Source organism: Excalfactoria chinensis, chromosome 3 (genome assembly GCF_039878825.1).
Source record: "Excalfactoria chinensis isolate bCotChi1 chromosome 3, bCotChi1.hap2, whole genome shotgun sequence".
Lineage (NCBI taxonomy): Eukaryota > Metazoa > Chordata > Aves > Galliformes > Phasianidae > Excalfactoria > Excalfactoria chinensis.
The window spans coordinates 73,360,007-73,386,989 of NC_092827.1; the positions used below are offsets into that span (position 1 = coordinate 73,360,007).

Here is a 26,983-nt window from a genome sequence, read left to right on the forward strand (position 1 = left end):
TTTACCTTAGGGAGAAAGTACACGCTTAACTGTTCCAGTTAACTATGTGCTTCAGTAATGATGTTAAGGATTTGGCATTAAGACTGAAAGAAACCTGAGTCCTAATTAAAACTCGTATTCACCAAAGATTAAAAACAAAACAAAACCACCCCTTCTGAAATTACTTTGTTTAATAAGGCACAGTCAGACACGTATTTATAAAGACTGGCTACCAACTCAGTTTTACCTGCACAGCCTCCTTGCTGCTGTATCAAATGCAGTCTGAAAGTTGTTCGACCTGTCTGCTGCTGAGAATTTTCAAGAACAAGGCAGAGCAATAAGGCAACTAAAAGGACAAAGCAAGGAAGTTCAGCGTTCGTGACGTTCGTAAATGTAACCTTCAGGAATAACAACAACTCCATTATTCCGTTATCTTGGCAGAAAGAAGGTTCGAGAACTCATAAGATACGGTGCTGTTTAAAGAACACGAAGGAACTCAACTCCCAGTCAAAGACCTAAAAAAATGAAAACAAAAGGGAGCAGGGGAGGGTGCAGGACAGAGGAGAAAACATCCCCTTCCCCTCCCAATTAAATCCGTGAGGAATAATAGCTTAAGCATATCACTGCATGCCTTCTGTGGCCTATGAATGCCTCACAGATACTCTTAAATCATCATTTCAAGCTGCTTGATTTCAGTTTTAGGTCACTTATAAATAATGCATCCATTCCCCTGTGGTAATCAAACCCAAGAAAAAAGAAAATCACGAAGAGCATTTCTGACAGAAATTTGTATCACATATTAAAAGATACTTTCTAGTTCTGTGAAACAAAACACACAAGTTGTTAAAAATCCTTTTGCACAGCTGAACTCAGTGCAGGTTTAAGATTAAAAAAAAAAAACGTAAATGAAATAGGCATAACAAATGTTGAATATAAAATACATTCTAAAGGATTTTACAGAACGGCTGAACCTTAAGCATAGAACTGAGGATAAAGGATGTTAATGACAAGCAGCCACATACAGAACACAAAGCAATAAGTTTAAATCAGACTATTTTGGTTTGTGTAGCCCTTTATTAGCAACTAAAATAGAAGATATCTGTTGTACATCACGGGTAGTAACTGACTATACTGGAGTTTTATTATATTCTAATACAGGATCATTTATAAATGCGTTGTTTTTCTTTTTTTCCTTTTATTAAAAAGCTTCCACTCCTTTTTTTCCCCATTTACAACTTGCAAAACTATTCTGAAAGCTGAGTACATGTGCACAGGTCTGCAAAGAGTGCAAATTTAGGATATGGTAAATGCTTTACATGTCGCATTTGTAAGGACTGCCTGCCACCCACACCTTCACAGCTATTATCTTGCCTAAATATCACAAAATGTTTTGATACCACTCTTCCTTCCATTGTCCTAAACAAGAAAGCATTTTTAAATGAGTTGAAACTAAGGAAGGACTACACCTACTAGAAAAGAAGAAAGTTCTATTAGTTTGAGGTTTCAGTATACCCAAAGACCAGGGACTGTATCTTTGTAAGGGCTAGGCTGGGACCCCGTATACAGAATGTGTGCAGGTGCCATCCCTGAGCATTCAGCAGTTCAGTGAACCATAAGTGCTCCAGCTGCGTAACTCACTGAGCTGTCTTGCCAGTTTCGACACTGGCTTGACTGAGCGTAATTCAAAAATGAGAAGCTCATATTCATTCCATTCTTCTGGAGCTCATTGATAGCCTGGAGAGAGGAGGGGAAAAACAAAACAACAAAAAAAGAGGATCAGACTTCAGTCCGTTCCCCACCCCCTTGAAGGCTCTTGCCCCCCAGTGTACCACATACATCCATGGTGTACCACATACGTCCATGCAGCAATATAATGCAATACCAAACAACCTTACAAAAATCAATCCTTTGGAAACCACTTACAGTTCTATGAGGAATTTACACAGGCACACAGACAACAAAATATCTGTTAACACATTTTAGACGGTATTTTTTCCATTAAAGAAGAAACGCACCAGAAATACATTAAGTGTGACAAGTGGCAAAAGCAAACTAAGGCTTTAACTCAGACTCATTGCAAAACTCATCGTTATTTGAGGCTAAGAATTGGATATTTACGCAGTTAAGCCATAATACTGAATTTTGATACTTGCATCTCCAGTATTGATATTGCATGTATCAACTTCTATACACCCCACTTTAAAAGACTCTTCTAGATGTTCTCCATAGGCTGCATTTCCAGGGAATTAGGTTTTCCCTTGTAAAAGAGGTTAGCATGCCTCATATTTTAGATTTAAATTGTATTAAAAATACAGTGGGATTCACTCAAGCACTATGATAAATCCGCAGCACTCCATCAGTAAAGCAGCTGTGACCCAATTTAAACAAATAAGTTAAGGCAGGTTTATGCCTGCACTGCATCAGAGCAAAACAAAATGTAAGCATAAAATACCAGTTAAGCTGAACTCTAATTGCCATAAATTTAGGAGTTAACAGTGCACTGCACTGCACTCATTCTCACAGAAGTGCTCTCGCATCATATTATTTGCAAAAACAATGTTGTCGCACATCACAAGGCATTCACAATAGCCAGCTAATAGCAGTACCGAAAAAGAATATACACATAAAGTGCATTTGTAAGTACTGATTCAGAAGAATAAGTACATACTTCTCCACAGAGATGGGTTTTATTTTAAAGTGCCAAGAGAAAGTGAATGACTATTTCATTGAAATTCAAAAGGATCATGGTACCTCATCTCCCTCAGGCAATTGAAAACCTCAGCCTTTGCAAGAATATTTGTCTATGAGCAAGACAAGGAAATTAGAGACCAAATTGAGAACACTTGGAGAAAGGAATTAATTCAGGACTTGCCATTTTAGAGCTAAGGAATACTTCAGCAATAGTACATTTAAAACAAATGCAAGCACGTTGCTCTACGTTACACTTTTTAACAGATCGGAAATTACTTACGTTTAATAATACGCCAATAGGATGTCTTCCACATATTGTATTATGGTATTTCTTCAAGTAATTGCTAAAAGATACAGGATCTAGCTGCTCTATAATGTTCATACCCTGAAAAAGAATTGATAGCAGTGATTATTTCACACATTCATAAGCAGGTGTCTGAATAATCACCTACTTATGAACACAGAGCACATGAGGAATAAAAATCCTCTACTTCCTATCAAGGGAATCTCAGCATGTGAGGATCTAGCTTGCGGTCTTCTTCTTGCCAGCCCTTAATTTACAAAAGCAGGAATCCTTCCAAGTCTGTCAATGACCCAAAGATCTGTGATATTATCCTTACAGGTGTCAATGAAGTTCATGTTAAAAGCGCTCCTCTCACAGACTAGCTGACTCCCACCTCCAAGGATCTCTGCTTTCGTAACATTTTGTACTGCAATAAGCAGAGACAGTTACTAAAAGAGCAAAGCAGGAAGAGGTTTCTCCTCCATCTCTTCTCTCTGTTAAGAGCCTTCCAGACAGAGCACTTTCCTGGGACTCCTGGATGTCAATAATCTCCAGACAAATTATACATGTGCAAATCAAGCACATGGAAAGATGAATGTTTCCTAGACAAATCAAGCACACAAACAAGGCAGTTGATCTGGGCTCAGGAGTGGCCATTCACTCACAGCATAAAAATCAGATCCAGAATATATCTAAAGCATTGGCAAGTTGGCACACCACAGAACCCTAAGAGCCAGGAAACCACGCTTCCATATTCCACAAGGCCATCACATCAATACGTTCCTTTCCATCCACAATGAAACCCATGATAACATGGGGTCTACTATGAAAGCTAATGCAAGGAAAACAAATGTACGTTTGCAAATATTTGCATTTCCAAAGGCAAAAAGAATCTTACAACTACACATACAGCCTACTCTCCTCCTATCCTCAAACATACGTGATGAAACATGAATTGTATGTGATGAAAGTAGTTCAAAGCAGGTCTGACACCACTGATGTCTGGGTTTCATTATTTTGGCTATATCAGAGTCCACTCTCTGCTGTTTTTCCTCCCTCTGAAGATGATTAATTCTGTTCACCAGGCAAATGAGCCCCAGACACTTACTAATCAGTAGGACACATAGCCATGCTTCTTAATTGTAACTGATGAAGCAGGAAGGTTTTCCTCAGGGACCAGAAGAAATGCATACACTTTACATGGGAACACTGGGAATTTTATATTAGAAAGCTACATTAAAAAGGGAGAACAGAGATAATTTCTATAAAGATTTCTTCTGTTTCTGTGGTTGCTCCAACCACTCCCCCTGGTTTTGTGAAGCATAAATGATAAAAGCAGAAATCCTGATGCAGGAAGCAGTCTGTCTGAAGTCTCCATGTCAGAAGTGAAACCTCTTCAATATTCTGCAAGGGCGTTGGCTGATCTGGCAGCTACACTAATTATTCAGACTGGATTACAGCCCAGAGGTTCCCAGAGCTGGAGGTTCCCAGGAGCGTCAGGGGAGGATTAGAAAACAGCAACCATAACCATCACCTTTGTGTAATTTCCATTAAAAACAGACATAAGACTATTTCATAAAAAAGATTAACTTTACAGAAAAATAAAACCAAGCTGTACTGACTAACTGCTGGCAGGAGCCCAGTTCTTCTAGAGTCACAGAGAAGGTACACAGACCCCTGGCTAGTAATCATAGCTGTTACTCACACTCTAGATCTACAGAACTGCCAAAAACAAAAGGCAACTCCTCTCTAAGTAGCAGTGATTACAGATACCATTGTATTTCTAAGGAGCTTAAGAAGCATGTACTCAAAACACGAATTTACTGCTGAATTGTACACGTCAATATTCTAATGACAGCAGAACCAGATATTGAACAGCTCAAAAGAACATATTTCACCCATTAATGAACCATTTCATGGCATTTTGAAAGAATGGCTGCTAACCTAGGAGGCTCACTTTACAGCCATAAATCACTAGAACATACTGTGCACCGGCATTTGAGCATTCGTCTCAAATGAATGAGGATTTATAACAATGCCTCATAAGCTTATTTCCATGCACAAATCAGCTCTGCAAGCAGTTAGAGCTACGCAGTTCATCCCAGCAAATATTAGCAGAGCTCCATACACTATAGAGTTGATACAATCCATTGGAAGTTGGCAGTAACAACTTTACTATCAGCATTCAGCAGCACTGAACATTCTAAACTTTCCAGTTTAAGAACTGTAGCAGAACCAAGCTTGGTTCTTCATCTAAAATGGCTTTGAGAAACAAAAGAAATACTCCATTCAGGAGGTGTTTCGTTTGCTCTAGAAAGAAGTATGAAGCTGGTCAGAAACTTGCAGCATTCTAATAACTGTTCTAAATCTTGCTCAGCTGAATTAAAATACAAGACAAAATGTACACTATCACACAGCTTTACAGTTTATCACGTAGTTATTACAGCATATATCAGTTAACCAGACAGGATAAATGGCATCTACAATAACCTAGCACAGTGTATATAACGTAATTAAACAAACAAACATTGTAAAATGATCCCAATAGAATGAAATATCTACCAACTTACAAAACAAAGAAACAAACCCAAAAAAACCACACCCAATCTGTATACTTATTTTACACCATAAACCCCCACATCATTCTCTCCAAAGTGGAAACATATGGATTTGATGGGTAGACTGTTCAATGAACAAAGAACTGGCTGCAGGACTGAGTCCAGAGAGCGGTGGTCAATGGCTCAGTGTCTCTATGGAGACCAGTGATGAGTGGTGTCCCCTCAGGGTCAGTGACGGACCGATACTCTTTAATATTAATGATTTTGGCAGTGAGGTCAAGTGCACCCTCAGCAAGTTTGCTGATGACACCAAGCTGTGTGGTGCAGTCACACCAGAGGGACGGGATGCCATCCAGAGGGACCTAGACAGGCAGAGCAGTGGGACCAGGTGAACCTCACGAGGTTCAACAAATCCAAATGCAAGATCTTGCACCTGGGTCAAAGAAACATCCACTGCCAATACAAGCTGGAGGAATCAAAGGACTGAGCACTGCCCTGCAGAAAAAGACCTGAGGGTACCAGTAGATGGGAAGATGGACATGAAGCAGCAATCTGCCCTTGCAGCCTAGAAAACCAACTATATCCTGGGCTGCATCAAAAGAAGCGTGGCCAGCAGGTCGAGGGTGGTGATCCTGCCTCTCTGCTCTGTGCTGGTGAGACCTCACCTGAAATACTGCATACAGACATGGAGTCCTCAGTAAAGAGAGATCCATTGAAGTGCACCCAGAAAAAGGCCACAAAAATGATCCAAGGGATGGAACACCCCTCCTACAAGGACAGACTGAAAGAACTGGGACTGTTCAACCTGGAGAAGGCTTGGAGGTGACCTAATAGCAGCCTTTCAATATCTAAAGGGGAACTACAGAAAAGAAGGGAACAGACTCTTTAGCAGGGTCTGTGGTGACAGAACAGGGGAAAATGGTTTCAAGCTCCAAGAGGGTAGGGAAGGAGTCTTTTACACACAAGTCACAGAAAAATTAATGGCTGGGCACAACAGAGACTGAAGAGGTGGACAATCAGGCAGAAAGTCATAGTCTTGCATTACACCTAAGCTAAAGTCTTTTCAGGTTGAAGCTCTTTGGAAGGTACTAACACACTGGAGTAGTCGACAAAAATCACTTCAAAAGCCAGCCATGCTGGGCACTGCTTCTCCACAAAAATGGCTGGCTGTTCCTGCACAGCTCCCCTGTCAGTATTCAAGGTAACAGAATCCTACCAACTCAAGTGCGGTATAAGCTTTCACAAACAGATACAAAATGAGCAATCTGGCAGAGAAGGTTGGAGCCCATAGTCTGAATTCTCTGGTCAATAACACTCGCAGAATAATTACTCTTCTATGATGCACTGCAAAATACTCCTCTGCTCTTATTTAAGAATCTGGCAGCTATCAGGTTACTGTATACAAAGACAGTATTGTACATCAGCTGCTCCATTTGAGGCTTCTTCCCTAAGGTACCCCTGTTAATGAGGAGGGTGTGGTACCCCTTTCAGTGAGCATACTGCAAGGCAACAGAATGGGCATATTAAGAGCAGCTGAGGAGAAACTGACGTTTGCCCAGCAATATTTACAACTCTGCATCTTTTATGCTTGAGTCTCAAGTCTTTAACAGAATTACAGTAAATAAAGTCTCTCACAGCAATTAAGAGGTTGGGAAAGCTCTAATACCCACAATGTTTAGGGTTGTTTATAAACACTAGGTAGGAAAAAAAAAATAGATCACACATATGCATAAGACGAAGCCCAACTAAGATCACAGTCCTTCTGTAAGGGTATTTCTAAAGTCCTTTTATCTCAACACAGAATACTTTCCTGCTTACAAAGCGTTCAGTCTGCTGCTTTGCTGGCTAGTAAAAAACTGTAAAATTAATGCTATTAGCTAGCAATAATTTTACTGGATCAGCAACCGCAGAAGGCGACACCTCTGCTGGTTTTAGAACAGTTTTGTCTTTAACTTTATGCTATTTTCTCTGTGGAGAGGCCCAGAAGTTATAAGAGTAGTCTCTTTGGCATGCCAAACGACATAAAAAAATTCAACACTTGAGCTAAGAACAAACAAGCAAGCAAAAGATTGGGGCATATAAAACTGAATTAACTCATCCAAAAAGCTGGAAGAATATGACAGGCAAATCTTTGTGGCATTGTCCTTATTATCCTATTGCTAGAAACAAATTTCCTAAAATCGCTAAAATATCACTCTGTATCAAGTTTGAACATGGAGCCTGATTATGGAATTACGTGTTTGATGATATGATCCAACAGACAAAAAAAGCATACTGCCACAATGCATGGTCAGCTTTCCAGTTAAAATTAAGACAGAGACTGTACTTTTAAAATCACTGCACTGTGTGCAACAGACATCAATTTCACCAGTGCTACAAAAATGTCACTTCTTTTTGGCTAATAACTACATAAAGAAACAGCCCAAAGCAGCATGTTCATCAAAAGTAATGAAATGCCCAAGTCCAGCCTTCTTTGCAGAAATAAGCAAGAGGAAACTATGTTCCCTGACACACTTTAATCTGCGTTCCTATAAAAATATGCAGAGCTGCAAGTTCTGGGACTCTACACAGACAAACCTCTCATCTGACAATAGGAATTAGTAAAAATGGCATTGAGTGAAGGCAAATTTACTGCTTCTATTCCAGCAACAATTGGTGAAAACCAAAGACATCAATTCAGATACACAAAGGAAAAAACTCCAGAGTTCTCTCCAACATATCTCTTATTTTACTCATTTCAGGCAAGAGAATAAAGATAATAAATAAGTGCTCCCTAAATAACAATAGCTTTCTCTTCCAACAGATTTACAAAGTCACAGAAATGATCCAGTACTTTTAGTTGAACTGAATTAATGCTCTGTATCCAGGAGAATTACTTCTATTCTGTGAATTAAACATGAGTTAACCTTATTGAAGGTTACAATTATTTTTTCCCCTATTTAAAAGGAAATACTTGGCTTCTAAGATTGCAAAAAAAAAAAAAAAACATAACAAAATTGGCACTATGGTCTCCAACCATTTGGCAAACCCAGCACACAGTATGGCCTAGCATCTTTCACTCAACAACTGCTACAGAGTAGAAGAGAGGTAAGACTGCTCCCCCAACAAACAGGGACTTTTGTTTTCTTGAGAGCACAATCCCCGATGGCCTTTCCTCCTCATAATCGATGATGCTGAAACCATTAACACAATCACAGAGATCACAAAGCTGTTTCATTATGCAGGTAACATAGCTATCAAGTCTGAACTACCACAACATTTAATCATTTTTACTGTTTCTCATACATATAAGAAGGTACGTGGACAGGAATTCACTGGGGGAACTCTAAGTAGGTAAACATGCATTTATTCTCATAAATTATGCTTATTAGATTACACCCACAATGTACCGTGCACACTCAGTTAAACAGAAGAGATTAGTAAAAATCCACAGCTAAGTTCTTTCTCTGGTAAGCAAAGGAAAAGTACACATTCAATAAAATAGCCAATCTGTAACACTTTGTTAGAGAAGTTTCCGACGTGTTCAAAGTAATGTAAAGTACAGGAGAAACTTGTTAGTTAGTTCCACCAAATCTGAAAACTTACCATTTTATCTAGGTGCTCAATGGATCTATAAATTTCTCCTTGGGATTCATCATAGTAACTGTAACGGAACCTCTGACCTTGAAACAAAAATCACGTATAAAATAAAAAAGGGAAAATTTGTAGCTAAAACACTCCCTAGTACTTACAAATTAATCGAAACTGTAACATCTGTAAAGTTGTACTCTCCATTTGCTTTACATCTTTTAGCTCCACTGAGAAAATTTTAGGGCTAGCAGCCCAGAAGCCAAGTAGAAGAATTAAAGAGAAGGGCAGCTGTACTTAAAAAGAAAAGCCAGAATGTTCTGTAGATCTGACACTGCAGTATCACTTATTAACTGCATGTTAATGCCTTGGACTCCATTTCTATAAGTTTACATGTAAAGTAACATTTCTTTTTGCTATTTTTCTTCAGACAAAAGGTCAACCCTGGAGCCAAGCTACTACTGCTCACACAGTAACACCTATTGCAAATGAAGGTTATAAGTTCATGGTAATTCAATTAAACAGTTCTAGATGGCTCACTGGCCACAGCTGAACACAGGTCACTCTTCTACAGCTCCACCTATTCCACAGTTCAAAGATGAGTAAAACATGAACTCTGTTACATAAAGTGACCAAAGGAGACCATGAATAAAAAGGAAGAAGGTCTGTTGTGTAACATAAAACATCTTTGTGAAGCGGTCCCCCTTTCCAGCTGTTGTTACAGTAAAGGGAAAACAAAGCATTAAAGCAGAATGACAGACATCAAGGCTTCTGGAATCTATCTAGTTCTGTCATCAGTTATCAACTGGGATAACTTGGCAGAATTGGAGTATTTATGCCTTTTGCTATCTTACCCAGCAATAAAATATACAAAACTTATTTCCAAAGGGATGTTGTCATGTCCAGTGCATTTTTAACTAGTTAGTTTTGTAATATCCCTTGAGATGTTTAAAAGTAAAAAAGAAAACAAAAAAGCAAGAAACTTTAAACATTCCATTGCAAGCGAAAAGATGTTTATAAACCCATATTCCTTCCCCACCTCTTCGCTACACTGACAAACATAGTATCACTTTGTAGTATCACTTTGATTTCTTCTATTGCTCCAAATTTTCTTTTCAGCTTTACAAACATATTTAAGTTTCAAATATACATTTGCCAAAAGTTAAAATGACAAAATATGTTTAATGAAAAATGCTTTTTAAAAAGTGAATACAAAATATTAATCATACCTCTGTCGTAAAGAGATGTGAAACTTACCCCAATGGCAAAAGTCAGAAGAAACCACAAAGAGGTTACTAGGATCAGCTAGGTATTTACTGAAGAGTTTTCCAAATTCCTGCTCTTTTGCCTCACTCAGTGCTCCGACCAACACAGGAATAATAGTAAACTCATCCTTATGGCTTATAAGCAAAAGAAAAAAGGCTGTAATTTAACTGTCATCTTAAGGTGTTTTAAGACTTGCTAACAATCTGCAGAATGTTTTAAAAGGACGTTTTTGAGCCATAGTTCACTTGATAAGATCATACTCTTTGAAAATGCAAGGCAAACAAAAGGACACAGTGAAATCAATAAATAAAATCTCTGTGTACAAGTACTGCCCAAATGCAGACTACTCTTCCAAGCAAATAATACTTGTCTCTGACCCCTCCTCCCCACAGTTTTCATTAAGGGATGGGGGACTATGGTAAGAAAATCTCTACAAGGGATATTATTTCTTCCTTCTGTACCATAAATGTCTCAACTGCATTTTAATGCACATCATGTACGTTCCTGTACAAGAATAAATAGCCCTAGTACCTTTCCATGGCTTTAGCAGTATAAGGCAAATGCATTTCAATACTGTGTTCATCCTCATCTGTCTGTAAAGACATACGTTCAAACATTCCGGTCTTCCACAGTTCTCCATAAACTGAAATGAATCAAAAATCATTTATATCATTTTTCCCCACACACAAACAATAAGGCAAAATGCAGTGCAGCATTATCAGAAACAAGCCTAATAAATCAAATTACTTGTCTCCAAGAGCTGTCAACATAAACCACTCGATATCTACGTAAGCGTATGATTAAAATTACGTTCAAGTCATAAACTATTTAATTTACAGAATAAAATAGTGTTAAATCGGTCACCTTGATAGAATAGAGATTTTCAGTTATGCTCCAAGATCTAATAATGAAACTTCATAGCATAGCAGAACATTAGAAAATATGCATGCAGGTACCTAGTCTTTCAACTCTTATTTTCCCAAACTGCACCATCATATTGTTTTTGAGAAGTTGACGAGCCGAGTCATTGCTGGATGTATTACTACTTAATATAGTTTACTATTAACTGAATTATCAGACAGCAAAATCTGATTAAGTAATCCACACCTAGAAGCTATCTTTCATTCTCTTAAGTGAACTTGGTGGTATGCAAACAGTGATCTTTGCATTAGCAAGCCCTACTCGGTGGGTAGTCTGATGTAGGGCTCTGCCTCATTCTTTACTACATAAAGGTGTTGTGCAAAACCTGAAATATTTGGCACCTAAGGAAGTTTTTGCAGGCACCATGCAGGAAGCCTGAACTAGCTTGGTTAATCAGTGATAATGGAACAGCAACATCAATTTGGCTAATGAGCACTTCTGAAAAAGATACTGTATAGTTTAGATATACTTTGAAATGAATACGACTCAGAATATCACAGCCGTCTTCACTGCATCTTTAAACTTACTCTCAAAGACCAGTCTTTCATGGACTAACATTAAGACCTGTAGGTACTGCGCTAATTAAATAAAGAAAAATAGTCACATGCAATGGAACAGCCAAATAAAGGTGGTTTTCTGTTCCTTCAGTAGAAATACATTTGAACCAACTAAAACACTGTGGTTTCTTGCAGACAGAATAATTCAGAGAACGCTGGAGCAAAAAGACCTTAACACATTAGGATCTTCAAGAAGTTAGCTTTCATTGGAGTAAAAACTTCCACATTTGTATGCCACAGAAGAGCAATGATATGCCCAGCACCATTATGGTCCTCAGCACTGCACTGCCACAGCTAATTCTAAAGCCCCATCAGCCAACAGCAAGTAAGCCTTATTGCACACTTACTCTTTTGGTCAATTCGGAGATCATAGAGAGGTGTTCTATAAATGTCCACGCTGGAAAGTGCACATCGGGAAAGGGGCACGTGATGGGAAGGCCCAAGAATGAAAATTTTTCGGCTACAACAATCAACAAACAAACAAAAAGCCCAGAATTTAGACAACAGCAATTGAACAGAGGCTTGTTTAGAGTGACAAGTTCAAACAACATGCTGACATACGAAGCAATACTTTCAGCAGTTGGTGGTTAACAGCAGAGTTTTATTCTATTATGCATCAGACCACAGATCAATCCCTGATCTGGCCTCACTCAGCAACTCAGAAACAATCCTAAGATCGGTGCAATAATGTTTCACATAGCTTTAAACCTCTTACACAGATTATATACCAACACTAATCAACTAGCAATTGACTGGAGTCATCTGAAGGCAGAATTATACGTTACAACCCTTTGGTCAAAGGAGTAAATTGAAAAATCTAACCGAACCTTCAGTTATACATGGTCAACAATTACAGGTATGCACTCTCAAATGAGGATTATAGATTTATCACCTCTTTGGAGCTGTTCAGTAGTTGACTTGATTATCCTTTATTTCAAGTAATACCAAATTCCACTTTAAGCTACCCTCAAATGGCTTATTTGTCCAGCTGTTGCATTCATAACAAGGATCTGGATCTATACACTCAGAGCCTCAGCTGATATTGCCACCTTTCACCCATCATGATACTATTTCATTAAGTCATCCTGGCTCTCGCTTAGCTGTTAGGAGCTCTCCTGCCACAGAACTTTAGAAAAATCTACAGGAAATTCAGCTTTTCAGAATCAGGATCACATGGTATCCCTGCACTGAACTAAAGTGGTGGAGACATGAAAATATCCTTATTTCTTCTTTCTTGCATGCAAAATAAAACAAATGCTAAAATACTACAGCTGTTTACAGAGCTCATACAAGCAAAAAATCCAAATGTACAATACTTTAGTTGAAAGATTCATTACACTCTAGTGAATTCTAGACATCCCATGCAATAAAACATCAAGTGATCCAGAAAGTTCAATTAATTCACTGTGTCACTGAACTAGGGGAATGCAACTTGATTTAGTGTAGCAGAGAACTGGTTTCTCTAAAACTAAGTTAACTTCACTTTGTTTACAACAGTTTAGAGTGTATGCTAACACTGTTTTGGGGAGTACAACATTTATCTCATAAGCAACTGACAGAGCCAGATTTTAGACTGGCACTGCAAGACGCATACAGTGAGAAAATACTGGAGATGCTTTAAAATTCCCATTGAACAAATGTTGCAGTCAAAACAGGCAAGAATTATACTTCTTTCTAGAATAAGATCTCTTCATACTTTTAGATGCAGACACAAACTGCAGCGGGGGGTGTTTGTTGGTGGTGTTGTTTTTTTTTTAATGTTGGGGTTTTATTTTTGAGTCTCTGCCATTAGGAACACAAGATCGTTTAAAACTATTACAATAAGTAACTTCCATTGGCTTTATATATTATATACACACAATGGTAATTTTTCTCTATAGCAGAAGGCAATCCTAGTAGCTTTCAGCTCGTAATCCTGCACTAAATAACCAATGCAGAATGTGATCAAATACTTCAGTATACTTAAAAAAACAAACAAAATCTCCCACAAAAAAATAAAACAGAAACAAAGATACCCTGTGAGCAGTAAGATACAAAATAGCTCAGGCTCTTAGAAAAGCAATGGAACATCAAGGAGTGAAGCCGATTTTAGATAATTATTTGCTAAAAGAACACCTTTAACATCTCCCTTCTGGAAATGTAGCCACCAACACACCTCCAAATTCTTGAAAATAGTGCTTTACATGTTCTTCTTCAACAAACATGTCAAAGACAAAAAAAAAAAAAGCAACAAAAAATCCCCAAAATATAAGGGGAACAAAGAACACTTCATAAACCTCATCTTAAGATTCCCAAAGAAGAGTTTAATACTTACGTAATATTTGGATCTACTTGCTTGTAAGCATGGGCTGCACAAGATCCACAATAGGTATATCCTGCATGGCTGCAAATCAAGTTAAACAGCATTAACTCTGTTTAACATTTTTGTACAATGCATATAACATTTACATTGCTATTAAATATCTTTACCCCTAAAAACTAGAAATAGCAAGAATAATCCTCAAAACATCCTGTGGAACAGCTGAAAAGCACTATTCCAATACTGAATGCATGCATGATGTATTTGTAAAAGAGCTAGCAGTAAACATTAAGTTTACTGTTTGCCCTCCTTAATCAAAGCACCTTTTGTTGTTTATAAAAGATACAGTAAGCCCACTGTACAACTGCATACTATCAGAAGCTCATAGTAATGCTGAGAGTGCAGCCATTAGACACGGAAATAATACAAGGCTGGAGGAAGCTTTCCTAACCAGATGCATGTACACTGAACATGGAGGACAGTGGAAGAGTTTGTCAAAAGCAGACTGTGTGTTACAACAGCAAGGAGAATAAAAACATTCGGTCAATGATGAAAACCACCTCAACAACAGAATAAATGGGCATAAGGAAGGGAGTGGAATGCAGCAAGGTGCACACACACAGATGATATCTGGAGCAAGTTATCCTCAAAATTATTCCTGGATTTTACTTCAAAATGCTCCACTACTGCAGACTAAGTGAGTAAAAGGGAGACAGGGTGAATCAGCAAGGTTAACAGAGCCTTCAAAAGGTTCCCTCTGATGCAAGTTTTTGTCCTTTACAAAAACTTTATTAGCCATATTCCACTTCACAGGCGCCAAAACAAAGGCACAGATGAATGAAGGAATTCAGCAAGGCCACAGAAATATCTCCAGTAGTTCAGGAAAAAGAATCCAGGTTATCTAAGCCGCAGCTAGAAAGCTTTTCTCCAGATATTCCCGCAAGAAAAGACCATGGTAGACTTGGGACAGTTTCTTCCATGGATTCAGTACTATTATGAAATACCTCTAATGTTGTGTTAACACTATGGTTACAACAGGAAATACCAGAAGTTATTTAAGGTGCATTTTCTAGTATTCCCTTCCTACCCACAACAAATTGGAATAATCAACATACCTTTCTTATATATATGCCTTCCCTAATGTCATTAAACTTAGTTCTACCTAAATAACTTAGATGGTTCCTCCTGTAGACCAAAACAAAAAGAAATACACCAAACAAGCACCCAACAAAAGTAAACCATTTTGGGTTGCTGGAAAATGTTTCAATACAGTTCTTAGTTTTACAAAGTTGTTTTCCCTTTGTTGACTTCAAAAATATATATACGCGTAGCTGTTCAATGCAATAACTGCATTGAAAGAGTCATCATCTTAGGCTACCTCTTACCTCAGTGGATCACAAGGGAAAGATTATTCAAGCCATCTGCAAAAGGAAACTGATCACATACCAAGATGATCATGGGTTTATGCCACTTCCACTTCATTTTCTAAATATTATTGAGAAACCACATGACATTCCTTTCAGCTACAGTCAGGACTTCCCCAGTTCTCAAAAATCACTTAGAATAAGTATGTGTTTAGCAAACCAAATGTTATATACACCAAAAACAGACTTCAAACTTACGGTGCAATAATGGCTCTAGCAGGTCTCTTTGTGGACTGTACTTGAGAAAGCCAGCCTTCTAGTTGTGCATTCAGCTGGGGTCCTATGAAAACAAAAGGAAATACTGAAGCCATAAAAAAATATATCTAGAACACCTCCATAATCAACATTTAAAGTAATCTTAAATTTCACGGCCTGTGTCTCAGTCCTGAAAAAGGAGATGTAAAAACCAACATGCTTGTAATGTTTAAGTTCGCACTAGAGAATTTTCAAGCTCCCAGTCCTTGAAGTTCATTGATTCTACATCCACATGCTGTCTGGATAGATGCACATCATTAGAAAGCATGGCTACTGATCTCAAAAGGGAGCTCAGTAGATCATTTATTGTTCCAGTAATCATATTCACAGGATTCAGAAGTAATAAGACAACATGTGCCAAGAAAAACCAATGTGGAAAGACGGTGTATCCTACACACCAAGATGATGGCCAATGGTAATATGACGGATTACAAAGCACAACATAAAGCACTTTGTAAGCTGGAAAAACTGTAAAGAAGACAGATGAAAACATTGCTAATACTAATTCCACAACAGCTTCCAATTACATGCATATACAAGTACATATACTTCTTGACATTAACCTAACTACACATTCCACAGACCAGATCTCATAATGACAGCTCTCTCAAGAGCTGCCTACAGCTATACATAACATTGCCAATACGTCAGCTTTTGCAGAAGGGGATGGTAGGAGGGGAAGGACTTCCTTTGTGGTTGTAAGAACTCCCATTTTGTCAAACGCAGAAGCTGAACACATACTGCAATACCCTTCTCTCAACCTACAATCACCTCCAGGGCCTCAGACACAGCCTACACCTTTAACGTGGCACAAGTGGCATACTGTAACAAAGGAACTCTATAAAGCAATGAAATCTGTCCAAAATACACACACATCAGTTTTGTTCTGCTGCTGCTATCGTACATTTCTAAAATTAAGAAAACAAAATCTTTTTTAACTCTCTCAAAACATGTACAAGAAGTTTCTAGAAGAAGCCCTTTAAGAATGGACTCCTTGAAACACCTACTAACCAGAGACTTCACCAATCCATGAATCAGCCCCATCTTCGCCCTTCTCTCCACAAAGGGCTCAGTGGCAGCACAACAGCAAAAGTGCCAGGAGCTTTCAGGCACCCTGAGATAGACCTGGACTCACCCCCAGCCATGCAGTGTGTTTGACCTTCTTCCGTTCCTTGTCCAGCAGCTATTTTTGATTAAGAAGGCAGTTAAGACGATTTATCTTCCATTAAGACAAATCAGGTAACTCACTGAACAGTTTAAAGGCAAGGTGCAGGATTTCTGGTAATTTTCTACAATTTCATATGATTGTTCAAAGAGGACCAAACCCCAATTTTCTGCTCTTACAGCGCAGTAGAAGCAAGGTGTCCAGTTTGCTTAGTCTGCTAGACTTCTCCTTCTACAGGCAATAAAATCATTGACAAGTCTGTGTAACCCAAGGGATGGAACTTCTATCAGTGTTTACTCAAGGACTGAGTAACAGATTTGCTTTTAGACTTTCCCCCCCTTCAATGCAACTACATAGTGTCATTTGAGATCATTAACTCAAACGTAACACAAGTTTCCCTATCAACTAATTCACCTTTTCGAAATTAGCTTGTGTTAGAACACTTAAGCAATCAAGTCCTTTCCCAAAGGAAGTACACAAAGGAAAATGAAAAAAAAAAACAAATAAGACAAAACCAAGAAAAGCCCCACACAAATCCATGCAGCCTTCCAGTAAAATCAAACCTAAATAAACCACAGTAGTCCAAGAGAACTCGCATTACTGACAGGGTTACCTGCAGCTCCCTGTTCTTACAAGTATTTTAAGGGGGATATTCTAGCACAGTAATTTCCTTGTTACCAAGTTACCTAGGGACAGAAAGCCACAGTTAGCATCAACTTAACATGTTCAGAGAGGTTTTTCTTCCAGTTTATCAAACATGACAGCGCTTAAGGCTAAAGTCAAAATATTTGAATGGAATATATACAATATAAATAAAACCCACATTATCACAGTAGGTATGCTCTGCCATATGGGATGATATAATAGGAGATGAATAGCACCGTAAGTTTTGTTCATATGTAAGTTAAAATAGAAAAAAGCTTTTGCAAACAGTCCCCAGATAAGTGAAACAGACAGTTCCTAAGCTGATAGTGCTGCAGTGATGGGAGAAAAGAGAGGTCCCTGCCTTTAGGAGCATGTGGAAAGCCCAGGCTGGGAAAGCTGGCAGATAGAGCAAATGCTTTTTTAAGGGCTCAGAAAGCCTGCTGGATGCTACTTCGATGAACAGTCAGCATGCTTTAGCACTAATACTGTAAGATGAGACCTGCCCTTGACTGAAGAAAGATTAAGCAAAAACCACAAGCTTCACTGAAGCAAGTAATATTACAACAGGATTTCAATCCAATGAAATAAGGTATAAATATAAGTATGCAACTAAAGAATGTTGATATTATCTATGGATACTTCACATCCTGTTTTGTTTAGCAAACTGGCAGAAATTTCACCAAACTAAGAATAATTCCAAGTACAGACCAAGTCTCCAGCAGACAGAGACAGCTACAGATGCAACTGGTACAAGTTTTCTGCCTAGAAGCTAAATGTATTTTTACAATCAACATCTCCCAGTGCAGTGAGCAAGAAGGAATCATTCCATGTTAAATAGCATTACCCTATGAATCAGACACCTGGCACTCACACACTTTGGTTCACCAACCCATTTACACTTGTCACAGCACAGGCTTATTAAGTTGCACCAAAGCAACATGTGTTCCACAACGCCAACCTGCCATTGTTGGATGAAACTGAAGTGCTCATACACCATGGATCAGCACAATATCTGGGAAACTTGCCTTGGACACAGCAGCCACCATTACCAGCACAAAACCTCTCTTTTCAGGCTGCTGATCTAAAGACTCATTTACAGTAGGTGCCACTTTTATTGGCAGAGGATAAGGCTCAATCAAAATTCTGAGCAGCACGCGGGACACCTGTCTCATCTCCCAACTGAATACATACATACATATATATATATATATATATATATATATATAGCACCTGCAGCAGTACAAGTAGTGGTGGAGCTCAGTGACAGTAACACTGTTTATAACACATTCTGTGCTTCATTTTCAGAACATGGCTAATTACTGGCTAATTAGTATGTGGGAATGCAGACCCTGTCCACAGCTTTTATACTTCTGCTTTCAGCTTTTGTCCATCTAGCCACGTGCTGTTCTACAGGAACCAAACCTCTTCTTCACTGCACCTTACTCCTTAGATCTTTTCATTATCTTTACCCATACATGAGAAAACCTACACAGCTTAGAAGCACTTCTAATTAATTCTACAGCAGATGTACTTGTTAAGTCTCTAGTCTTGTGCCAGGCTGGAAAAACCAAGGTCAGTAACAGCAAAACCTTTGGGATACCACAAGTCAGTTTCATGATAAACTAGGGGAATTCCTATCCCCATAGCTTTGAAGGGGAATCTAAACCAATCCAGCTGTGGGCAGACTGCAGTTGGAAATGTGACAGAGGACTAGCTAGTTTCTCAGTTATAATTGCAGAAATGTAGTGGTTGTTTTAAAGAATACAGATCCCACTAAAAATAAATAAATAAATAAATAAATAAAATCTTTATTTCAAACAATAAAGGCCAAATTCTTGAATAAAGAACAGGCTTTGTACTGACAAAGACTGGAATTCGTCAGGAATAGGAAATGGTTTTCAAAGGCTTGTGTTGATGAGCACATTCTCTGCTGCTGTAATATAGACTTCTCCAGTACTGAATACTGATGAAACACTGAAATCAGCCTAAAAGCAAGGCAGAAATTTACTTCAACAAATTGCAGGACTGCAAAAGAAAACATGAAGATACAAATTAAGATTATACTTACGATACATAAATTCCTACTTTACACACTGCAAGATGAACATAACAGCAGGTAGTGCTTGAATGAGGGAAAATAAAACTGAAGCCATAACACTGAAATCAGCTTTGGTGGCAGTTCCCACTAGCATGTTCCAGCTTTCCTGTATTCTACCAGTTCTAATTTGCTTCACTGAAAACTACTGGGAAATAAATAATCAAACACTGCCTGCATCCATGAAGAACATCAGCCAACACGCACCTACTTAACTTTATGAAATCCTTCCCAACTAGGCCATTCAAAGTACAAACAAACGACCTTCTGTTTTGGAGCTCCAAGAAAGTGATTTAGACTCTAATGCGAAACACTTAGGTGCTAAACGCAATCAGAATTTGTGAAAGTATTCACAAGGTGATAGTTGCAGGACTGTTTTAGGAGCACACCAAACATAAAGCTCTTTTTCAATTTTATTTGTACCATAAAAGTTGAAGCTTTACTTTCTTTACCTGGAATGATTTCAACTGTGCTTAAATGATCCAACTAGAAACAACAGCCAAGAAAGCGTATTAAAAATCACTTATACTTTTGCACTGTGCAATGCTGAACAGTAAAGTCTGCATGTTAATGGTGCGTTCCATGATTCATTTGTAAGAGATCCAGCAGCAGTGCATCCACTTTCCCCATAAAATTTCTAAGACAGAAGATCAAATGGAGAAAAACATTACAAGCAGTATTTAACCTTGCAAAGCAAATAATGAATTTCTGATATAGTACAATTGCTTGTTCACAGATTTTAAGGTATGAGCAGCTGTGCATGGCCGTATCTGAAATGCTCCAGCTAATGTCACAAAAGTAAGACGTTGTGACCTGTAATTATCTTGCAGACACTGGTGAAAAGAGCTGTGTACAGCAGCATCAGGTCACTATTTCCTCTCATTTTACTGCCCCTTGTGTTTCATTTTTCTTTTTCGCCCAGATCCACTGCACTTATCCAAGACCATGCACAAACAACGTGGTGATGTTTATATGCATTGCTTCTGCATTATGTTTATGAATGTGCCTTGGTGAGTTACTCCAAATACTGAGAACAGCACCAAGCTTCCTGACACAACAGAGTTATGGACTTCCAAAAGACACGGATGAAACAACAACCAACCCTCTCAGCCCCCTCCCACACCTTCATTCACAGTCTAACCACTCACAAAGCCACTCGAATTTTTCACTTCTGGCCCCTTCTACCACCACAGACACTCAGCAAAGCACTGAGCAGTAACTCCATGCTGAGTGAAGGCAGGATGCAATGGCTCCAGAAGTCAGTGGGAGGCACCCCAGAAGCTACATTTGTCTTCAAAATGCAGGCAGCGGGCCTAGCAAAGACATGACATTCATTGAAGAAGACAGTGGCTGAGTAGAAATGGCTGCACCTGATGTACACACTTTTTTTCTGATACTGATAAGAAACGGACACAAGACAACCATAAGGTTCTACCCCCCCACTCAAATATCTATACAGAGATAGACCTTTTACTTGGCTCATTGCACAAGCAGCTCACAAGTGCAATGGCCTTTTATGTCAATGCAGTGATTACTATGCCAACTTACATTTGCATCAATAAGCATACAGAAATTAAGGTCAAAGGATTTGGTACAGGCTACCAGTAGTCACACTTCTGACCGCAAGGCTTAGTCACAGAGAACAGAAATAAAGTGTACCTAATACGATGACAAACCCGTTTTACAGGACAAATTTCAACTCGTGCAATATTGTCATTCACACCATCAGTTTGATTTTGCTCATGTGATTTGGAACAACTCACTCTTTGTGCTTTAATTGTATCAGTGTGCCACTGACTGGAGAAAGGTTGAGACGAGAAGACTTATCACACACTCTACTAAGGAATGCCATAGTATTCAATCAGCACTTCCAGGAGCAAGGCAAGGCAGGCTGGCTGCCAGCAAACAAAGCGTGTTAAGTACCCTGTGTGACATCTCACCTGTAATGGCATCTTTTCTCCTTACTTTATGTGTAGCATAAGTGGATACACAAAGAATAATATTTATTCTCATTTCAGGCATGCACGGATCAACGCCCCACAGAACTGGCCAGGCTGGGTGGGGCCCTGTGCAAACTGATCTAATATTTGATCTAGAGGTTGACAACGCTGCCTCTAGCAAGGGGTTTGGAACCTGACAATCCTTGAGGTCCTTTCCAACCTAAGCCATTCTACTATTCTATCTAGGAATGCATCTGTCCTGCATTTCAAGCCATGGAAAATTATGCGATTTTGTTTCATATTGTCCCTAATCTTCTCCTTTCCCCTGCTGTTCAAAATCAATTTCTCAAGAGATCTGAATGCTAGGTGATTGAATTAACCCAGCAGGATTTTCTCCCCAAAATAAATCAGTGTACTATTTTCTACCACAGAATGATAATACTTCAGAAATAGATACATATCTGTTAAGGCAGTACAACAGGTTCATCATTTTGTCTACATTAGTGTGCCTGTATCTCATTTTTGCCAGCAGTTTTAGCAGCCACCATCAGGTTGCAAGGCCACAGAAGCAACAGTATGTCACGTACTACTTCAGATTTTCACTAGAAAAAAGAACAAAACTCTTTAAGTTGCTCTTTCAGTTTTCTTTTACAATAGCATGGTATGGATGAAGAACAATTTGGAAGTTAAATGCTCCCATCACCATGAAGCACCCCTCAGCTTCATTGATGAGTAGAAGTTGCAGTGCTTTCTGCCTGAGACATCGCCCTCCCTCTCTTCACAACAAAGTTGTTTACTTACAGCTAGATATGACACACTAATGTGTAGGCACGCCTAGATGTGCATAATCATGCAGCCAGTCTCAACAGCTCTGAAAAGTTTATTAACATCACACAATTAGGTGATGTATTCTCACTAGAACGTAATGCATGTTTATATTTTCCAAGGCAGAACACCCAAGCGGTACATATTACATAGCTGGAGAAAACAAAGGAGAATGAGGGTTTATTTTCAGCTGAAGCAATTGCTGCCCTACAATAATGATCAGACTCTAATGAGAATAAAGAGTATTTCTTGTAAACCCTTTTAAGGGCATCCTTTGAATGATATCCTTTGGCCACAACGCTGTTTTCCATTTCAGATCCATTCCGATCCTCTTCTCCCTCAGCTTCCAAGGTCCTCTGCTCAGCTAACTCAATCCTTTCCTTCCCACATCAGACACCTACACTCAGGTCTTACAAACTTTGAACACGTCCTTCAAGAACCACGTTTCTTATTGCCCTTTTGGAAAGATGGAGAATGCTAATAGTCGCCTCAAATCACTTTTGGGCCTGGATGGTAAGCACAAAGGGTGTAGGTAGGAGGGCTTGACGACACAATCCCTGCAGAATCACAGGAATGCAAAGAACTATCACAATGGTAATTCCATGGTGAACACATACCTTCTTGGTCCTCATCTGTTTCCTGTTCACTATTCATAGACCCTTGGAAGTGGAATTCAAAAATGAGTCCCCGGGCAGCAAACCACACATAGCTCCTATCCTGCTGCCTCACATACCCTACGTAAACAGCACATGGCTGCTCTACAGAAAGGAACATTAATAAAGTTAATTCATTTAAATTAAAATAAAAATCCCCTCAAAAGGTAAAAACATCACCCAAAGCTGGCAGCCTGTTAACATTAACCACCAATCCCAAACGCACACACAGGCAGTTACAATTTAACTTGTCAGAAGCACCATCAGCACGACTAGTTAGAACACGATTCCCCTTAACATCTTGTTTGGTTGTTTTCCTGCAGGGAGGTGCCTGGGCAGACACCATGTCCCACACCTCCCCAGCCATTAATAACCACAGGCAGCCCAAGAGCTTCTCTATGTCCCACTGCAGACAAGTCCTACTGGCCAAACCGGCCGCACAGATCTATGGAGGTGCAGTCTCACACAGCTACCTGCTGAATTAGCATGGGGGGAGGCGGGGGGAAAAGCCAAACGCTACCTATGCCTCACAAATTAATTATGAAGCAACAGCAGGTCTTGTTTTTATTTGCAACCTGTACAAAGCCAGTATGAAAATCAAAGCTACAAAACATATATAAGGTCCTTTAGCAATTCCACACTGCAAAGCAATTTTCTGCCATGTTAATAAACAAAACGACAAGAAGGTGCTGACGCTCGGTCTTAACGCTCTGATGTCCTTGCACACGTTTAAAAATACCTTTGACACAGTCTTGCTTGCTATAGAGCAACTACTTTTCACACCATACAATTGGAAAACTAAATGCAAGCTGTCTGCCCCAGACGCAGGTTTGAGGCCAGTTTTGCAATGGACACAGCCATTGTGCCTCCAATATGAGGCTCAGAAGGAAGGCAATCATTCCCTATTGTTGTCTGGAAGCACACAGCCACAGCCGACAGCTCTGCTCCTTATCTCACAGCCTGCATCTTCCGGTATCACCTCCCCCGTGTATTTCTTTACTTCCTTTCCAGTTTTTTGCTTCATACCTTATTCATTACTTTGTGAAGCAGAGAGGAAACCGCCTCATTACAGCCAGGAGAAGTCCTTTATAAATGTCAGTTCAGCATTCTGAACACACAGAGGGCTTTGACTGCACCCCTCCCCTATCTCTGCACCCCAGGTGCTCTCTACAAGAACCTCTCGCTCACCCACACTTCTGCAACGGTCTTTATCCTCAAGACCAGCAGCGGACTGTCCCTGCACGTCACTTCAGTAACAGCTGTGGAAATACAAGTCCCACACAGCTCCAAAGCCCAGCAGAGCTATTCCTGGGGGGTTCCGTCTTCTGCCGGGAAGGTGGGAAGGGCCCCCCTCCAACGCACCACCTCTCTTCCGTTTTTTTTTACCACAAATATCACTTTTTAAAGAGTCGGATCCCACTCTGTGCATCCTCTGGCACAGAAAGAGCTTTGGAGGAGCAAACATGAGTCGGGCCGCAGGAACAAAACGAAGCCTCCTGCTACACCCCAGCCCGGCACCGACCCCTGCAACACACGCTCCGCGCTCCCGAACCCCAAGGATGGACCCCGGTACGCTCGGCCCCCGAACCGGCCCCGCTCACAGCGCCGGGAGGGGCGCACAGCGATACAGCGACAACGGCCGGAGGGGCCGCCGATACGCGGCCAGCCCCGGGCCCCGCGAGGCCGCGGCCCCCCGCCCGCCACGTGCCGGCCGCACCGTCGGGGCGGGGCTCGCCGCGCTCCCCGGCCCCGGCGCAAAGTGCTGATTCAGCCCCCGCCCCCGCCCCGGGCCGCGGCGCCGCTACCTGAGGCAGTGTACCAGCTGCCGGCGTGGCTGGCCTCCCGGCAGAGCACCCGGTTGGACATCTTGGTGCCGGAGCCGCCTATGGTGTTCGGGGGAGCCGGTGGGGGACGGGCCCGGCCGCGGCGGCGGCGCTGCTCCCCCTCCTCCCCCGGCGCGGCCCGGGCCCGGCGGGCGGAGGCGGCGCTGCCGGCGGTGCCTCCGGGCGGGCGGACGGACGGCGAACGGGAGGGGGGCGCCCGGGGGCGGCGGGCGGGGCGGCGCGGGCCGGGGCCGCGGAGCCGCGCTCGGCCGCAGGCGCTCGCCCCGCGGGGGACGCCGGGGGGGGAGGCGGGGACGAAGCTCGAGGCCGCCGCCGCCAACTCCGCGCCGGCGGGTGGGGGACGCGGAGAGAAGGGGGACGCGGCCGCGACTGGGTTTGGCCCGGCTCGGCTGCCGTGGTCTAAGGGCCGCGCGGGCGCCGCTCCCCCATTGGGCACGAAAGCAAAAGCCTCGCCGCCATTGGGCGCCCGGCCCGGCCGCGCCCGCCCCCCGCTTTGACAAGCCCGGAATGGAGCGGCGGCGGCGGCGGCGCCGCCGGGGGGAGGGCGGAAAGGGGCGGGGCCCGGAGCGAGAGCCCCCCGCGGATTGGCCGGTCGCGTTGCCGTGGTTGCCGCTTCTGCCCTCGCTGATTGGCGGCGCCGTGTCTCCGTGGTAGAAGGGAAGATTACGAGCGCGGGTCAGATGAGGGGAGGCCGCGCCGGGGCTGGGAGGGGGCGAGCGGTGCGGCGGGGAGCCACGCCCCCACACCCTGTCCGGGCCGCGCGCGGAGCTCGCGGCGGCTGCTGCCGTTGGGGGCGCGCGTCCCTCCGCGACCCGGCCCCGGGGCCCCGACGTGCGGCCGGCGGCGAGCTCCCGTTCCGCGAGGTGCCCCGTGCCGGGAGCGGCGCGCTGGCCGGCGGCGGCTTCTGCTCTCCGTGACGGTCGGTTCGTCGCGCTGCCGCTTCGTTCCGCGCTCAGCGAGGATGTGCCGGCCTCCGCGCCGCCCCAGCCGAGGGTGCCCTGCAGTCTGTCAGTATTCTTCTTCAGACGGCCTGTATGGCTTCTCCATCGGGGACGTCAGATGGCAGCGGTTGCAGGCTGACGGAGCACGGTTCTCCGGGAGGCCTTAGGCCGAAGCTCCCTTCTCTGAGGCAGCGCGGTTTCCCACCCGCTCCGTCCGTACGTGCACAGCCTCGCCGCTGTGGCACGCGGCACAGGCTGGGGGAGCACCGTGTAGAAGTCTCTAATTCTCGGCTCAGTCCTTCCCCACCCCTTTAATGGTGAAGGGATTGCTGCTATGGAGACGCCAGGCTTAGCTCAAAATGGCTAATAAGGCGAACTGGGAAGAGAAGCGTGGCCAGTACGAACAGGGGAAGGGAAGAGGCCCCTTTTTGCCACTGCTGTATCAGATACAGCCAAGAGAGAGGGGAGGGTGGCAGCCATCCAGATAGAGGTACGCTGATGCATTGAAGGGTGGAAAATGCATGGGTCACCTCAGGAGATGTATTCTTCTCTCCCAAAGCCATTTTATTCTTTGAAAAATCTTGCAGCCAAAGCTATAAATGCAGGCAAAATGCACAACTTGTGGGGCTTGTTTGTGGTTTTTTTTTGAACAGCAGAACAAAGGAAACATGGGGATAAAGGCATCACTTGAGGTGCATCCTGAGGATCAGAAAGGCCAGTGCCGTAGCTGAGTGCTTCAGGTCATTTTCATGAGCGAGGATCCTCTTCTGCTCCCCCAATACTGGCCTCACCATGAGGGGATGTGATAACCCTGACAACAGCATTTGTTTCTACCTGACAAAGCTTGTCATCTACAGTACTACAGGAGAAATTTCCACTGGCAAGGGTGACACTAGGGTTGTTTTTTTTCATCATTCCTCATCCCAGGTAGACATAAGCAGCAGTGATTTGTGGGTTCTTCTTTACAAACTTTTAATCACCGCCTCCCAATTGTGAATAGTTTCTTTGTGTAAGGGCTGGTAAAGAGGCAGAAATAAAAGTAGGCAGCTCTTCAGTTAAACAGGAGAAGGTGGTG

At 41.8% G+C, this 26,983-nt stretch overlaps 1 protein-coding gene across 2 annotated transcripts; it reads right to left on the reverse strand.

Moving 5' to 3' along the window:
• Nucleotides 1-1,037: 1,037 nt before the first annotated feature.
• MEMO1 (mediator of cell motility 1) lies at nucleotides 1,038-25,507 on the reverse strand. Of its 2 annotated transcripts, none has more exons than XM_072333483.1 (9): nucleotides 24,929-25,507; nucleotides 15,744-15,825; nucleotides 14,137-14,205; nucleotides 12,170-12,282; nucleotides 10,876-10,987; nucleotides 10,336-10,478; nucleotides 9,097-9,173; nucleotides 2,951-3,055; nucleotides 1,038-1,713 (listed from the first exon to the last, which is right to left on the reverse strand). In XM_072333483.1, the coding sequence occupies exons 1-9, from the start codon at nucleotides 24,987-24,989 to the stop codon at nucleotides 1,582-1,584; spliced, it is 894 nt and encodes a 297-aa protein (XP_072189584.1). In that variant the 5' UTR covers nucleotides 24,990-25,507; the 3' UTR covers nucleotides 1,038-1,581. The 2 variants fall into 2 exon arrangements, with proteins under 2 accessions (XP_072189584.1, XP_072189586.1); XM_072333485.1 differs by lacking the exon at nucleotides 24,929-25,507 and adding an exon at nucleotides 23,088-23,304.
• Between the last annotated feature and the right edge of the window lie 1,476 nt (nucleotides 25,508-26,983).

Bases quoted from the DNA above. Each gene is read 5' to 3' on its own strand.
- MEMO1 (XM_072333485.1), bottom strand. From the start codon at position 23,244: ATGTTCCTTTCTGTAGAGCAGCCATGTGCTGTTTACGTAGGGTATGTG. The intron at 10,479-10,875 runs GTACTAGGGCTA...TTTGCTTATAAG, and splicing joins ACTGCTAAAGCCATGGAAAG to CCATAAGGATGAGTTTACTA. The intron at 3,056-9,096 runs GTAAGTTTTCAG...ATTCTTTTTCAG, and splicing joins TTGAGCACCTAGATAAAATG to GGTATGAACATTATAGAGCA.